Consider the following 17,396-nt stretch of genomic DNA (forward strand, 5'->3'; position numbering starts at 1 on the left):
TAAAAATATATTCGTGCACTTTGTGTGCCTTGAATGTTATTTTCAAATCATCATCAGCCGGGGTCAATCCACTGCTGGATGAAGGCCTCCCCAAGCTTTCTCTAACTCTCTCGGTCCTGTGTCGTTCGCTGCCACGTATTTCCGCCGAACTTTACCAGTTCGTCAATCCAGCGGCTTTTAGGGCGACCCTGTGGCCGTTTCGTACCCCTTGGGTACCACTGGATGACGGCATTTGTCCAGCGGCCGTCCTTTCGGCGAGCAATGTGTCCCGCCCATCTCCATTTCAGCTGTTTGGCAACGTCTATTACATCGCGTACTCTTGTCTGCTTCCTAACCCATTCGTTCCTCTTACGGTCCTTTCGCGTGATGCCCAACATGCACCTCTCCATGCCTCGCTGTGTGACTCTTAGCCTTTGGACATCTCTCGTGTTGAGGGTCCACGTCTCGCAGCCATACGTGAGCACGGGTAGCACACATTGGTTGAACACCTTACGCTTAAGACATAATGGTAGGTCACTCTTGAAGATAATATTCAGACGTCTGAAAGCACTCCATCCGAGCTTTGTTCTTCGAGCAATTTCATCGTGCATGCTTCCGTCTATGGACACCTGCTGTCCGAGATAGACGTACCTGCTGACTTGCTCGAGTTGGGTGCCAGAAATACAGATAATCGCAGGGTCCGAAATACAGTTCCTCATCACTTTTGTCTTTGAGACATTTATCTTTAGACCGACCGTTTGACTGACATCCGCGAGTTCTTGCATTCTACTTTGGAGGTCTTTCGGGTATTGTGAGAGTATAACAATATCATCTGCAAAGCGCAGGTGACTGAGGTGCTCCCCATTAATTGGAACACCTTTTTCCTCCCAATCAAGTTTCCTAAATAAGTCCTCAAGAGTAGCGGTGAATAGTTTAGGTGAAATGGTATCACCTTGCCGGACACCTTTGTTAATGGGGAATTTACACGACCGTTTGTGGAGTTTCACGCATGCTGTGGCATCACTGTATATACTGTTCAATATTGCCATAAACAATAATAATTATTGGATGATGAACATTGATCATAGGCGATTTTGAATATTATTGGAGATGTGAAATTTTTTCTCATTTTCAGACAGGAGATTTATGCAAGATAGATACGATTTTAATTTGAGTTGTTAGGAATTAAATATTATGTAAATGCAATTATAAGGTTTTGCTTCTAAAACATGCAATTAATATGACGCCCACTTCAAACATCAACCTACGTATCCACTCAAATTCATTACCATTCATTACATATTGGTGAAAAAAAAACTAAGCATTGAACTTTTCAAGGCAACCATTAAATAAAATCGCCTTTGGAAATTAATCATACGTGAGTAAACAAAAGCAAAGGCGATTGTTCATCACTGAAAATATTTTTTACTAACCTTGTATTAACTTAATTTTTTGAGCTAGGGATTGATATCTTGGGACAGAATTGGGTTGGGTTTACACCATTAGCTCAAAGGGAATTATTTGATAGGTACAGCAACACTTCGACCAGTGATGACCAGTGATTACCCGCGGGATGATTTTCTGTGGCCCAGTACGTATGTTTTAAAGTTAAGACATCTAGAAATCTAATTAATAAAAAACAAAATGTTCTATTGCAATAAGAATGCACTGCTTCATGTAGATAACCACTTGTTATGGGTAGCTAAAACTTTTGTAGTGATTAGAGAAAATTTGTTTGTTATTTATTTATGGTTACATTATCTCTGATTTGGATTCTCCAGAGGAGGATTTGGAGTCTCAGCACGTATTTTGGGTAATAAAATACCAGTGTTGCCAACTGTAAATAATATAATTTTGCATAGAAACCGAGAAATGGAGTATTCCGATGAAGAGATTTATTTTTATGCGTAAAAGTATTTGGTTATAAGCCTTTCTTGAGAAAATATGTTTGTGGGCGGGAAATATATTTGGTAAGAAACCTAAAAGAAGTTTTTGACCTCGTTACTGGATATTTTTTTTTGTATTTGCATGGGCCGCGGGTCTGAAACCACGGCTGGTCAAAAAATGCATGTTGTTTTTTCAGTGTATTTGATCCAGTGCAAGGATGTAAAGCAATACATTCGAAAAATGGCTTACAACTCTTTCTCAAAAAAAGTCGGTTAATACAACCTTTACTCTGTGTAGGCTCATATGCTCCGCTTTGGATTGAATATGTTATTAATTTACGTTTCTATATTAAGTTCAGCACCAAAAAGTAGGTATGTATTTACTTTGGCCTGCATGAGAAGAAGTTTTCTGTAAAATAGTGTTTCCAAAATTAATAACGTGCCAGAACCCCCTTTAGAGGTATAGATTTTGCCGGCGTACCCAATATTTGACAAGACATTAATAATTGAAAAGTCTACTGCCAATCAAAAATACTGAATGGATGAGGTTTTTTGTTTGGGGACCCCCAGGGGTATTATCACAGTTTGAGAAACACTGTCTTAAATTAACAATTTGCAATGTTCACTATATGTATAAAAAAAAATGAAATAAACAACATGATCGTGATTTTTTGCCAGACGCGGGATTCTAATGCGAGACCCACGGTATTATAGGCCAATACTATACCGCTCAGCCATTACAGGTCCATTACACTGTTAAAAATACCTATATATTTTGACAAATTTAATTAAATCGGGTCTAGCAACATTATTTTCCACAATATTTTGCAGCATATAAGATATATTTTTGAAATAAAAATTGAAATTGTACCGTACGTAAAAATATTGGAACGGGGTGGGGACAGAGCGCGAAAAATCTTATATCACAGAAGTAATGTAAAATTATAAAAAATTGCAGGTAAAGCACAGATTGAATAAGTAAAAATAAAATTATAAACTCAACCTATTCGATGTCTACAAAAATTAAATTCAGAAAAAATATGCCTATCTTGACGGTGTTAATAAATAAGTTAACCACATGATAGACAACATCATGAAACACCCTATATCTGTACTGTGATATGACGTGTTTATATTACGAGAAACGTCAGTGCCCTATTATGAATTCAGTTAATCAATTTGAGAATTATCTTCGATGGGTCAACACTGAAGATCAGTGTTACTGGAAATGAAAAATACACAAAATTTTGTATATCAAAAATCCTACCTTGGGCCGGTTGCCATTTGTTGTGACAGTTTGCTGCGCCAAGACTGCTGGAGTCTGAGGATTGACCTGCTGCACAGGCCGAGGTGGCCGAACTGTCTCACGCTGTAACACTTGTCTGCGGGCTCCTAGCATCAGCCAAACATCATCCACCCTTTGCACCACCTAAATTTTACAAATTTTATTGCAAATTAGATTCTTGAAGTAAAACTTTTTGCGCGTAGTGTATCTGAATTGTATTGAAATAATGTTATACTGTTGAAATTAGACATTCTAACTCACATAACCAATGTATAAATTATATACCTACCTATACATAGTAACCTAACCTATCTATAATATTTTCTATTATAGTTAGGTATTATTTATAACCATGATGGTAGACTTTCAATTTCTTTTGTAGTCTGTAAATAAATTGATTCACCTAAATACATAACACGTACCTAGTCAAGGGATTATCATTTCAAATCGACTTGCAAAGCAAAATGGTAACTTTTCAGTACCTAGTATAATTTCAACAAATTTTAATGACACCACAACGTTAATTTAACTGCTGGAATTGTATGTTTTTAGTGATGCCTATAAAATATTGATTTAATTTTTGTTTTTTTCGATGTCATTGTTTTATTATCTTTAAAATTATTTAATAAAGGCAATTAAGTAAAATAGCCAAAAACGCAGTTCCGACCTATTACGTAGGTGTCGAAATGTTTGTTAACCTTTTTACTGCCGGTAGGTGTATGTATGGCAGTACCTTGCACACCGTGAATTTTATTGCAAAAATAAAAAATTAAAATCAATTTACGTTTCAAGTGGTAAAAACGAATTCTTTTTCAATTCTAAGTATCTGACGATATCCCCAATATATGTCGTTGTGTGTTCAACATATTTGTATGTTTAAAATAATTGATTTATGTTAGTAAAATTCCGTTTAAAGCGGGACATCCAAAGACGTCATATTTGTATGACCGGCGTTCCGTTCATGGAAAAGTTCGCGTCTTAAGACATTATTGGCAGCCATCCGGTTTTAAAAATAGCTATGATTTAATTAATACATAAATTAGAAATATTATGGTCTTATTAAATTAAGAGATGATAAATCGTAGATTTCTATAAGTAATTTTGTTGGTAAATACAAAAAGTTGACTGTTTTCCTGAACCATGAGGTATAATATAAATGAACGGGACTATAAAAAAAACCATTTTGACAAAAATGTCATTGCAGGTTTTAACTGCTCAGTAATGATAATATCATAGTTACTACATATTTATAAGATTCAAACTAATTATAGTCTACAAAGGGTGGGATTGACCAATTAATTAATCACCACAGTAGTTAGAAACCCAGAAAAGCCATTATGAAACAAAAATATGTTGCTGATCATGTGACGACAACGATACTGACACTACTGCTCTGAGAGAAATAGTATATCGCACTCTACAGATGCACAGAAGTGAAGTATGTATTGGATCAGTCCTTATGAAACCTGTCGCTATCGCATGCCTCGGTTACATGTCATTATCGCCCTTCATCTTTGCGAACTTCGAAAAACTATCTTAAATAATATATAACTAATAAAAAATTGACATAACAATCTCATACAATCATCAGATTCCGATTAAATTGTCAGTTTCTTACCTGTGTTACTAAAGCTTTTGTTTCAGGTGTAGCAGATATAAGTAGTGCCTCTCGGAATTCTTTGGGTGCGGTCAAACCAAAGTTATGAGCAGCTAGCACGAATGCTTCCAAGTTGGCCAGTTCTGCAACAGCCGATGGTGATGGCGTTCCATTTACGGCAAGCATTTCAACACCGGCAGCACACCATTGGTTTGCCTGTTATTGTAAAAAGTTAGAATTTGCCAATTAACAAATTAAAAGGACAAGATGTAATAATAATGTAAAAGGAATGTTTCATTGTAACATTATCTATGATCGTAATACCTTATCAATCCTATCCATCAATTCTCTTGCTTTTGATAGTAATAAGTGTCGCTTTTGTATTTTTTCCAACAAAAGTATATTGGTCCTCTTAATTTCTTCACATTTTGATTGGATACTATCGACAGCACTGAGAGGGTTTAGCATTAAACGTTCACCTAGAAAATAATAATTGAAAAAAAATTGTAAACAATGTCATCACTAATAAAACCATTTTCGCTCCTTGCCGAGCATAATATGAGCTTTCACAGAGTGGAGATTATATTACGAGGGTGGGTCAATAATTCCTTAGAAAAAAGCATTAAAACAGTTTTTATTTTTTTATTTTTTTTTTATTTCTCAACATAATCTCCTTGGAGCTCAATACACTTGGTTAGACGTTTCTCAATTTTTTTTAAACCGTCAGAAAAATAAGTTTTCGGAAGGTCCTCAAAATAAGCATTTGTCCGATCGATGACTTCTTCATTTGAAAAAAAACGTTGTCCACTTAGCTTTTTTTTTAAGTTTGGGAAAAGGAAAAAGTCACTGGGGGCTAAATCTGGCGAATACGGTGGGTGGTTGACCAATTCGAACTTCAATTCTTCAATTTTAGCCATTGATCGTAAACATGTGTGAACACGGGCATTGTCCTGATGAAAGAGGATTTTTTTCCTGTTTAAATGAGGCCGTTTTTCTTCAATTTCGTTTTTTAGCTGGTCCAATAAAGATGCATAATAATCCCCTGTTATTGTTTTTCCTTTTTCCAAATAGTCAACGAAAATAATTCCACGTGCATCCCAAAATACAGTAGCCATAACCTTACCAGCTGATTTTACGGTTTTCGCCTTCTTTGGAAATGGTTCGCCTTTCGCAATCCACTGCTTTGACTGTTCTTTCGTCTCGGGAGTATAGTGGTGTATCCATGTTTCATCTACAGTCACAAAGCGACGAAAAAATTCATCCGGATTGCGTTGCATGACTATTGCGTTTATTGTCGACTGTGAGCAAACGCGGCACCCATCTTGCAGAAACTTTTTTCATGCCCAATTTGTCATGTAAAATAGAAATGACGCTACCTTTTGAGATCCCTGTAACCTCAATTATCTCACTCAACTTTAATCTTCGGTCACTTAACACCATATCGTGGATTTTATTGATCATTTCTGGTGTAGTCACCACTACAGGACGTCCTGAGCGTGGTTCATCCTTTGTTGATGTACGACCACGTTTAAATTCATTTAACCAGTTATAAACAGTTGCAAGTGAAGGAGCAGATATGCCGTGAACTAAATCCAACTCATTTTTTATTTCCTTTGCTGTTAACCCTTTTATATTAAAATGTTTAATAACAGCTCTAAACTCAATTTTCTCCATTTTTGTAAACAAGCAAATTTTTTTTTTAAATGTACGAAAATAAAAAACAACAACCCGACCAATCTGATTGAAACTTCGCAGCATACTGAATCGGTAGTGCCGCTGCATGAAAACAAACCGCTTACAGTACTAGTCGCGCCACCTGTCGGCTTTTCTAAGGACTTATTAACCCACCCTCGTATATAAGCAGGCTTTTTTTTACAAGGAATGGTTGTTAACAATTTATTGGGTTCTTGCTTTGGATCAAACATGCATTGATGAAATAATATGTAATTTTTGCCAAACACGGGATTCAAAGATGGGTATTCCATATCCAGCAATACTCCACAATAACTACAATTATCAAAAATAATTATTTAAGTGATAAAAAATATAAAGAGATTTTCTTACCGACTTCCACAATTTCTTCAGCACGGCAGAGATCATCATTACATATCTTTCCAAACGCATTAGTTTCTTTGATAAGGGCATCAACTCTTGGGGCAGTTTCGCCCACTTCAGTCATGTCGCAGGCCGTTTTCATGTGACTATCGAGAACAGCCTAAAAGACAATTAATGTGAAACCTCATATTTAAAAAAAAAAAAACAATTGTGTTCTAAGAAAGGATATAAAATTTAATTTTAGGTAGGTTAATACATAGCCATTCAGAAAATAGTGATACAAATTATACAGATTTTCTAAAGTGGTAATTAAACTAGTAAATTACAAAAAAATGTTTAAGGTTGAACATTTATCTATAAATGCAATTAGGTTGATACCTACCTATAATGAAAAAATGAATAAAATATGTTTTACACAATAGAGGTTATTTCAAAAGATAATATTAAATTGCAGTTGACCATATTATATGCACACATCAGCCATAAACCTCAAATAAAAATGTGTTCTTAATTCAAAAAATTGCTGACAAAATATTGTTGGAAAATATTTCATTGTTTAACAAAAGTGGTTGTTAGATTGGTTAGATATAAAAAGCTAATTGAAGCTAATGAAAGCTGTCAATGATGGTGCTAGATATGGTATGTAATTTTAAAAAGTGTAGGAAACCTTTGCCTGACACGGCATGGGTGACAAGTTGTTCTCACGCATTTTGTACTGAACATGGCGAAAATGAATTTGCAAAGAGAGAAGTTTTGTTTTGTCCCGCATGCCAATCTCAACTAAATGACAAGTTTGATGTTGTTCAAGCTGATTTGAATCCTCCGGAAACATTTAAGTCCATAGTATTAGCAGGAATGAAACCGGATGTAATTATGGACATAGCAATGAGAGCTTTATCATTTTGGTCATATCAAATGGAGGAAGAAACGAGGTATCATGAAAATATTGGTAAACACGCACGAGAGAGGGCAAAAGCTTTAGAAGAATTTCACAATATGAACCTACAGAGAATTAAAGCAGAAATAATAAGTAATAAAAACAAAATTGAGACATTACAAGGGGAATGTGATAAGCAGAAAAGGCAATCGGAAGACTATGCTGCCAAATTAATAGACAGGAATCGAAAAATTCAGAAGCTTCAGCATCAGCTGGAGAATCAAAGAAGACATGCAATCCGTATCAATCATAGTGACGAGGACACAAACAAAGTCAAAAGAAATGTAGGCAATATTGTGACCAATCGTTATGATGCAGCTCCTGAACAATTTACATTTCAACCACAGGTGGCAAAAAACAACTGTCAAAATAAATATTTTCAAAATTTTACACCGGTATTGAATAATAAAGATAACTTTAGGTTTCATCCTGTGACACCGTCTGGAAAGTTACGAAACATACGATCGTAAAATTTGTGTGAATCAAGTGTAAGCTCTAAACATTTTAACTTATTGACCAGATTATAGTATGTATAATGCTTTAGTTTATAGTGGTTTAATGACAAATAATTAGTTTCGCAAACATCTTATTTAAGTAATTAATTGTACATGGAAGCCAATTCGGTGAGCCAATGTAAACTTAAAAAACCAATCACACTAAAGATTAATGATACAATAGATGGAATATAATATCCTGTTTACATGAGCATGGATTTACTGCTGACAATACGTATTATCGCGGTCTTAACAAGAAAATGCATGTGTAAATACGTATTGTCATGCCAGTTGCAAGATTGCATGCATAAATCAAAAAATTTCAGAAGACCGCGCAGACTCATTTTGAGGTTATCTGATTTTTACGACCTGTCAAATAGTATCATAAAATGACAGCAACGTGTCTAGCTCACTCTTGAAGAATGAGATTGGAGAGACAGTCAGCACTTTTACGTGTAAACAGTTATTGTCACGATAGTTTAAAATACACACTATTGCTGCTTATATTATAATCTAGTTAACATTACATAACTAAAATAAGAAGATTGAGATAATATGTTGGCTGTCAGTATTTTTAAATTACCTGCATCTCTTTGAAGTCCAAAAGGAATGTGCGGAATGACAGCCAATGGTTTAATTTTGATGAATGTCTTTGCCAGAATTCATCAAATTGTCTCTCAGTTTCTTCTAATTGCACCAATAACCTGTAAATAAGCAATTGCATTACTCACACTTGCTTATATATATCGTGAATTTATGTAAATGTTGATTTGACGTTGCTAACCAACGATGCTATTGTACCATACGATTTTTAATAGATTTTTAACGGTGACAAATACATTGATACAGTAAGACCTTGTATCGTGAGCATAATTCGTTCCAGATACGTGTTGGTAATCCAAAGCACTCATGTATCGAAGCGAATTTCCCATAAGAAATAATGGAAACTCAGATGATTTGTTCCAAAACCCATGCCTTTTTGTATTTTCAATAGGTATTTAAATTAAATGTAAATTAATCAAATTTATTAATTATTGTGCGTTTCTTGGTTCACTGGAATCTTTTTCTTTTTGTGTGACTATAACAAAGAACCTATTTAATGATACTTGATTTTGCCTCCTTTTGAGGATTTCTCAACGAGAGAATGAGAGAGCAACCATTGGCTCAGTTATGATGACATGATGCTCGGCAGACAAAGCGTATACGTACCTACTACATACTTATATTGCACAACCATGCTCGATTAGAAGTTTATTAAAAAAAATTACCCGTCTTATAAAACACCCGCAGAGTAAGTTATTCACAATCCAAGGTTTTACTGTAGTCTGGTGTCAATATGCAAATGTTCGATGGCACCTTTTTATTTGTAAGAAACAGGATCGTCTGGAGCTGGCTGTTCAGATGTTTTTTGGTAGTTTCAGTCCGTTCTTATATATTATACAACAGGGGATACAAATAATTTTGTCATGTTTGACTGAACTTTGTCCGTGGAAACATAATATAGGGACAATTTGAAGATGGATCGTATATCAAATAAGATGTAGTATTTTAAATAAAAAATCTATAATGTGTACTGAAATTCTACCCTACTTACTAAAAATCTTGTTCTTGATTCTAGAAGAGAATATTTCTTTTATTGTATTGAGACATTTTCTTATCCCTCAGAACATTACAGAGCCACATGGCATTCTGTAATGGACCATGTTTTATCTCCACTAGCAGTCAGTGCGCAAGGATTAAAATTGCATCATTGGGATTAAAAATGTCACTTGATAATCTTCTTTATGTTACATTAGGTAGGTACTATAGATATTATTAACTGCCACCATTAACATATGTAGTTATTACCTTTCGACAGCAGCAATATGGCCGATACCATTGTCAGGCCGATTATCTTTTTTCATTTCACCAAGAATTTGCTCTCCATGATTTGCGGCGGCTAGAATTTCTTCTTTTAATGTTTCATACCTAAGAAAATTATATTTCATTGTAAGTACATACTTTCCATTTACATAAATTAATATATTCACCACGCTTTTCAAGTCTTCAAGTTTCGTTTAGTCTTATGTGTAATAATTATAATATCAAGATAGGTAGGCTTATTTATTTATGAGCAGAAAAATGCTGTCAATAATTATTTATCACAATTTGAAAGAATCTGTTACTATATATCTGTGTATGGCGTGAATATGATGATAAGTCTAAAAACATCAAGTCTCAGGGCAGCTATTTGTACGTTCGGCTTTCTGTGGTAAATCAGTGGGTCTATTCTATGCTTATCGAACACTAAATTGATAAATAGTATCAAACTTAGGGTAGGTTTGTATCAAAATATTAGCACTTATTGTAACAATTACACGAAGCCGGTTTTTATTGTTGCAATAAGTGCGATATTTTAACAGCAGCAAGATAGGTGCTGTTAAAATATAGCACTTATTGCAACAATAAAAACCGGCTTCGTGTAATTGTTACAATAAGTGCTAATATTTTGATACAAACCTACCCTAAGTTTGATAATATTTTTCACTTTATCACTTTAGCGGTCGATAAGCATAGAATAGACCCACAGGAATGTTTTATAATTTTAGTTTGTTGAAAATTTACAAACATTTTACTAAAATTTAAAAACATCCAAAAATATATACTTAATCTGATTTACCGCAGAAAGCCAAGCGTACAAATAGCTGCCCTTAGAATTAATGTTTTTAGACTTATCAACATATTCACGCCATACACAGATATAATATAATATGTATATAATATATCGAGTGCTTGAAGTCAGACAACGTTATCTACAAAATAGTGTTTTTTTTTTTTTTTTAAGATAACGTTATTTTACATTTACGGCTACATGATAGTCAAATAACGTTATGTCAATCTTTTCTATTTTCTTATTAAATCGTCAGTAAAGTTTAACGCTAACTACATAAGTTACCCTTATTTTCATATTTTTTAAAAACTATCCCTATAAATTTTAACATCATCATAAGCAAGATAAATGTACAATACACAATAAATTATAAAATATTAACATTAGGTTTTAAATAAACATTTCCCTTGTTAAGTTACAAGAATCTAAAATAACGATTTTTGGCTCTCCTGTAAAGTTGCACTTTTGTAGATAGTGTTGTTTGACACTAAGCCCTCGATATTATACAATTGTTTGAAAGAAATTAAAATATATTCATTTTTATTTACAAGGATTGTAAATGAATTGTGTGAGCATTTTTTAGCAGAATTTCATTCCAATTATTGAACTTTTCAGGATCAATAATCACTTGAAGCTATAGGGGTTTTCTCCTCTAGGCTATGAAAATGTCTATTTCAACATTTTATAGTGTTTCATTAGCAGTGGCAGAACGATTTTATTTTATTGAAATTCAATAACATTTTTTACTGGTAATGTGAATACCAAATAAAAGATTTTTATTAGATTTATATTCATACTTAAATTTAATCTAAATGATTTCATAGTAGTAGGTACTTAGTTCAATGTTATTTATTTTGAAAAATAGGTGATTTATTATGATTCATGGGATTAAACGCACTTAGTTCCTTGAGAGTGGAGGAGATCTCTGGTTTGTTGGGGGTCATTTCCCAGGTCGCAGTCGACAATGTCTCGCATAAACTCATCTAGGTGCGAGGACACGTCGCGCATGACACCAGAAAACTTCTCCAATGCCTATAATATAGTGAAAATAATATGTACATACAGTATGCTATCTGGAATTATTCAAATTCCATTGTTGGATGTATAATGTATTCATTTATGTGTACATATGATCTAAAAATAAACATGTTATTTTAATTACAAATAATCAATGCTGTATTCAGTTAATCAATTTTCAATTACATACCTAATGTATATAATTAAAAATAGCATCAGATACACAACCATAATAAAACAATAATTCCTTGAATATATTTATTTATTTAAAACAATATAAATGAACAAAATAGGAAAGTGTTTGAGGACAGGATGTTGCCTACATGCAATTTTTTATTCAGATCAAAACATTCAGTCGAATTTAATAAGAAGTTCTGACAACATATCATCAAATCCAAAATCGATAGATTTTCTAGATGTGCTATCAGGAGATTCGTTGATACTAAATTTCTTTGAATCACTATAAATGGATTTTCTTAATAAAGGAGCGTTTTGGACGGTGATGGAAGATTCTGCAAGGAAGTCGTCAACTGTTCTCTTGGATGGTTCAGGGAGGACAGGGATAGAGGAAACCCTTGTCTGTAGGCAGAAAAATAAAATAATATAGAAATTTGATATATAGAGGTTTTTGTTTTAAATATTGTTAATTAATGTTCGCAAATCTAGATAAAAAATATGTTTATGTTTTATGGCAAAATATGATTGAAGGCTACCTAATAAAATCTGTTATTTTCATAATTTTTTTTTTATTATTTCTAGTCATTTGCTATACTTGTTAGTGATATGCTTAGACTGCAACACATTTAAGATGTTATGTATTCTAGTTGTTTTTGTGCACTTATAATAAAATTTATAGTTAAATTTTTTTGATCAGACTTCAATCTCATTTTGGCACTCAAAATCAAAATGAATGTATGACACAAAAATACACAATATAACACAATCGCAATTTATAATATGCACTGAAATTAAATAAAAACCATGGTGCAGATGATAGGAGTCATTTGGATGCAACGTTTGCTCAGTGTAGCTAAGTTTAAAATCTTTTCCTAAATTCAGGAATGTATGTGCGCATAAAAATAAAATTCTATCACAGATATTCGAATCACTTTTATTGATTAATTTTGTGTAATTTTACACAATATTTAATGATATAAATAAAATAGGTATTAATTCATACACTATTTTAGCTTCCCTTTTATATATGTAGACAATTTAGATAAAGAGCGGAGTTGTTCCATTTATGATATTGGAAATTTGGCACCTGCAGTTGGGTGTTTAAGCCGCGTTGACACGATCCGAGTACACTCGTACGAGACAGCTTCAACTAATTACTCTTATACGAGTTAGCTCGGAAGAGTGGAACGCGGTCCAAGTTAGTTCATATAGAGTAATTAGTATGAAGCTGTCTCGTACGAGTGCGCTCGGATCGTGTCAACGCGGCTTTAGGAATTTCAAATTTTGTGAACATAGAAAACATTCTTTATAACAAAATTTGGTCAAAAGTGTTAGCTAGTTTGTAGATTAAGCAGTCGATATGGAAAAAATGTTTAAAAGCTTAGTGACTTACAGAATCCGATAAATTTAAAAGATACAAACAAATTAATATTGATAATATGCACTTTAATATTATTTAAATTTTTTTGCAATCAAGGATTAATCAGCTAATAAAAATAGGCGCAATTTTCTTATTTAGAAGAAAAATTAATGATGGAAAAAAGAAATTAACATTAGAAAGACAAGAATGTTTTACTACAAATCGACACCTCTTATGTTATAAGGTTGGACTGCAACATGGTAACTTTTCAGTAGAGCCATTTTAATGTTGCGATTACCACAACATTATAATATGCTGATTGCCGATTACGACCATTAATATCTTCTAAATAAAATATAATTTTTTTCTTTTGTTTTTATGTGTACCTATAGGTACTTTAAAATTATTTAATAAAATGCAGTTAACTCATTTAGTGCTAACACCGCGACTGGCGCGTTTGAAGTCGTTTGCAATTAGATATAATTAACGTGTTATTTAAATGTGGTAATTAAAAGGTTAGCAGTGATTGTGAAAATAGCAAAAAAACGCAGTTCCGACCTTTTCCGTAGGAGGTGTCCGAAATATTGAGTTGTGGATATTTGGGTTTTTGCTTATTGGCTTATCATTATATACCTGATTACGTATGATACTAAATATCTAGTGAATACAGTAAAAACGTTAGACTTACGATTCGCTGTTGAATCCATTCGGGGTGTGAGTATGGCAAGTCTCCGCCCAAATCGGAGGTGAGTTGAAGTTTCTCCACATAATCATAGATCTCATCCACAGCCGAGCAGACGGTCACTTTGAATCTGAACTCTTCTTTGAATAGTTTACTGCTGACTTCAGATAAAGCTTTTTGTAGAAAACCGGCTGGTCGGAGGACGTAGACAGCTTGGACGATACCAGGAAAGAATTCCTGAAAGGCAGCAAAACAACAATATTTGAAAGAACATAACGATAACATAATACAGGCCAAATAGTAAAAAAAATGAGAATATGTTCACTGACATTGCTCGAGTACAGTCAGAGCAGTAAGAGCAAAAGAAAAGTGTAAGTATGTGAAAGCTATATTGCTTCTGCTATAAAATAAAAAATGAATTAAAAAGTTTGTGGACAGTCTTGGACAAACTGTTAAGTGCAAAGTTAGTAACTTCGAAATAGGCATACAGCTTTCTGAGGTGTTTCGTTTGGTCAATCTTAAGGTGAATACTCCATCTACTTGAAGGACCTAGCGGAAAAATATGATGTTTGCAATTTTTGGTACTTTGTTCGTATTTTAATTAATAAACATGTATCTAAAAACAGTCATGTTTATTATTACAATTTGGTTTATTAAGTTTTCTCTAATGTATAAGTAGGTAATTTTTTTTTTACTACATGTTTTTATATGTATTTTTAAAAATATCGATTTATAGAAAATATGATAATGTGTATAACCTAAAATCCTTTTTATTTAGGCAATTTAAAAAATAAAACCCATATAAAATGTGTATTTTTATTAGTAGGTAGGTACCTACATCATATTATTGTATACTTACATATTATTTTTAGAAGGTCACAAAAATTATTATTGAAAAAAAACATTTTTAAGATATTCTTTTTGTAATTTAAAAAACATCGATTTTTAATTTTGATCATACATAATAATATATAGTATAATATATAGAGAAATTTTGGAAGCATGTTGTATAGGGAGCCCATGTTTGGAGCTATAAGCTGTGCAAGTTTAATCTATATTGGTCTACTAGACTTTGAGTTACAACAGAATGACATCGTGACACAACTGAATAGGATTTACTGCTTTTCCCGCCTAAAAAAATGCAACTTATTTTGATAATTTCCTATGGCTACTTAGTTAGATATGTACTTCTACTATTTTTTTTTATTTTACGTGATTACGTTACTAAGCCAAACTAATGCAAGTATGAGTTTGCTACATATTAATGTAATCATTAACTTTAGTAGCCTTTTTCAGTGTCCATTACATAGTATATTATGTAGGCTGCACCTTCATAACCTTTAATATTAAAGTATAAGGTAATAGAAAGTAATTAGTTTAATAATAAAGAAAAGTATATATGAAAAGCATAAAGTCTCTTAATTTTTGGTCAGTTATATAAAAATAAGTAAGTATGTAATAATTTGCAGTTTGTGATTCTGCAAGTAAAAAAATTGCATTCTAATTAGTTATTAAAATAAACATACTAAAGAGTGTCTTCTTTACCATTACAATAAGTATTATGTAAAACTTATATTTTACCACCCAGCTATCAAAATATCACATAATAATTCCATGTCTAATTAAATCCAATTAGATATTTATTTAATTTCTCTTACTTTTCAATCTTTGCAAGCGTAATAATTAAGAATAATATGGAATAATATGCATTGAAAATGTAATAATTGTATATTTTACGGAATAGTCTTTCGATCAAAAGAGTGATGAAATTAATAATTTATTACATTTCAATGAAAAAAAGATGTTAAGTAAGTATATCATTTATTCAAGATTTGTATTAAACAGTAATAATAATAATTATAATAGTTATCACGATTTCAAAAATGTCATCTACTTATATCTAACTTACTAACTTGATTGATAAAGTGGGCAAAAATATAAAAAAAAAATTGCCATTGTCCAATAATTACTGTAGTTTTTTATCACACAAGGAGATTATAATATGTTGTTATCATTGTAAATATTGGTTTAAAGACATTGCGAAACTCACCGATATTCTGATAAGAACTGTCTTCACTGAATTCCAGCGATCCTTTCGTCTGTCGATGATTAAATCAAATCCCATGTCTGCCTCTTGTAAACTGAAAATAATAATTTGTCAAATTTGAGCGATTGCATAAAAACAGATACAACCGAATTGCTATGTTCAAAATTATTTTTATATAAAGATGACAATGTATGCAATATGTACAAAGCTAAAGAAAATTTAAGCTAATTAATATTTGTCTCAATCCTGTACCTAAATTGCGCCAAACATTCCAATGGTATGCTTGAAATAGTAAGATAAAAAATAGAGTTAAGAAAAATAGTTGGAAACGATAAAAAAATATTGGGCCTGCAATCAGTGAAAATCGCAACTGGAATCATTAATGTATACTTAACGAATAAAGATATTAAAATTCTTGAATAACTGTAGCATGTTAGGGAATAAACGGTTTCTATGGAGGCTTCCTGAAAACACTAGCAAAACCAAAGTGACTAGTCGACTATAAAATTATGCTAGAATGGGGTGAAAAAGTAAGCTAGTTGGGAGAAAAAATACTAGATTGCTTCTCTCTAGCCTTTCCGCAATATATAAGCAAATTTAACAAATTCAGAAAAAAACAGGATTGTTATAATGACGACTGGGTGGAACTTGATTATCAATACCTCGCAATGGTCCGGCGTGTAAATCATGTAGTTATCATTCGACTTCTGAAGCCGCGGGTCGCGGGTTGAAATCCCGTTTCTGGTGAATTCAGATGTGTTTACATTTATGTGCATTTTTTTGGGTGAATGGTTAGTATCCATTTAGTATAGTAAAAAAATATCTAAAGAAACTTATCCAGGATGTATCCAAGACCCACAACGAATTCTAGAGTCAATGGAAAATTACCATACCTATTTTTTGTTCTTCAAATTATCGACGTTTTAAAACATTACACACAATTCCATAATATATTGACGAGGTTTGTAGGTTTGAAGCTCCAGACACAAAACAATGAAAGCGGTAAATATTTTTTTTGACTTATAGATGTCCTCAGATATAATATAATGATAAGTATGAAGACACCCGATTTTACACAATGACTTACATACTTCATTTCGTTATCTATCATTGTAGGGCATATATTCTTATTGCCAATACGTAGACAAAAAACAATTAAGAATGGCTACGTGTAGGTATAACTTGTTTCGTACAAAACGGACCCCGACCTTTTACTTCTTCACTTCACTA

The 17,396-nt window shown here is 32.7% G+C and overlaps 2 protein-coding genes across 9 annotated transcripts in view; one reads left to right on the forward strand and one right to left on the reverse strand.

Annotated features, from left to right (window-relative positions):
- Nucleotides 1–17,396, reverse strand: part of LOC147072415 (guanine nucleotide exchange factor DBS-like) — a 195,122-nt gene that overhangs the window by 108,297 nt on the left and 69,429 nt on the right. For all 8 annotated transcript variants that reach the window (XR_015070703.1, XR_015070704.1, XM_085947611.1 and 5 more), the window contains exons 3-11: nt 16,170–16,260; nt 14,126–14,356; nt 11,782–11,915; nt 10,082–10,201; nt 8,817–8,937; nt 6,812–6,962; nt 5,072–5,226; nt 4,769–4,963; nt 3,133–3,294 (exon numbers count right to left, since the gene is read on the reverse strand). Coding sequence is in view for 6 of the 8 variants with exons in the window: in XM_085947611.1 (XP_085803737.1) it covers nt 3,133–3,294; nt 4,769–4,963; nt 5,072–5,226; nt 6,812–6,962; nt 8,817–8,937; nt 10,082–10,201; nt 11,782–11,915; nt 14,126–14,356; nt 16,170–16,260 (1,360 nt within the window). In the remaining 2 variants the exon portion in view is untranslated. The remainder of the gene's footprint in view (nt 1–3,132; nt 3,295–4,768; nt 4,964–5,071; nt 5,227–6,811; nt 6,963–8,816; nt 8,938–10,081; nt 10,202–11,781; nt 11,916–14,125; nt 14,357–16,169; nt 16,261–17,396) is intronic.
- LOC147072416 (E3 ubiquitin-protein ligase CCNB1IP1) lies at nt 6,958–8,238 on the forward strand. Its single transcript, XM_085946352.1, has 2 exons — nt 6,958–8,086; nt 8,227–8,238. The coding sequence occupies exons 1-2, from the start codon at nt 7,424–7,426 to the stop codon at nt 8,236–8,238; spliced, it is 675 nt and encodes a 224-aa protein (XP_085802478.1). The 5' UTR covers nt 6,958–7,423.

The sequence above is a fragment of the Rhyacophila brunnea genome, unplaced genomic scaffold (genome assembly GCF_057557595.1).
Source record: "Rhyacophila brunnea isolate RB1 unplaced genomic scaffold, BYU_Rbru_1.0 scaffold_2, whole genome shotgun sequence".
NCBI classification, from domain to species: domain Eukaryota; kingdom Metazoa; phylum Arthropoda; class Insecta; order Trichoptera; family Rhyacophilidae; genus Rhyacophila; species Rhyacophila brunnea.

What these genes read in the sequence shown, in the direction of transcription:
- LOC147072416 (XM_085946352.1), top strand. Translation starts at nt 7,424, where the DNA reads ATGATGGTGCTAGATATGGTATGTAATTTTAAAAAGTGTAGGAAACCT.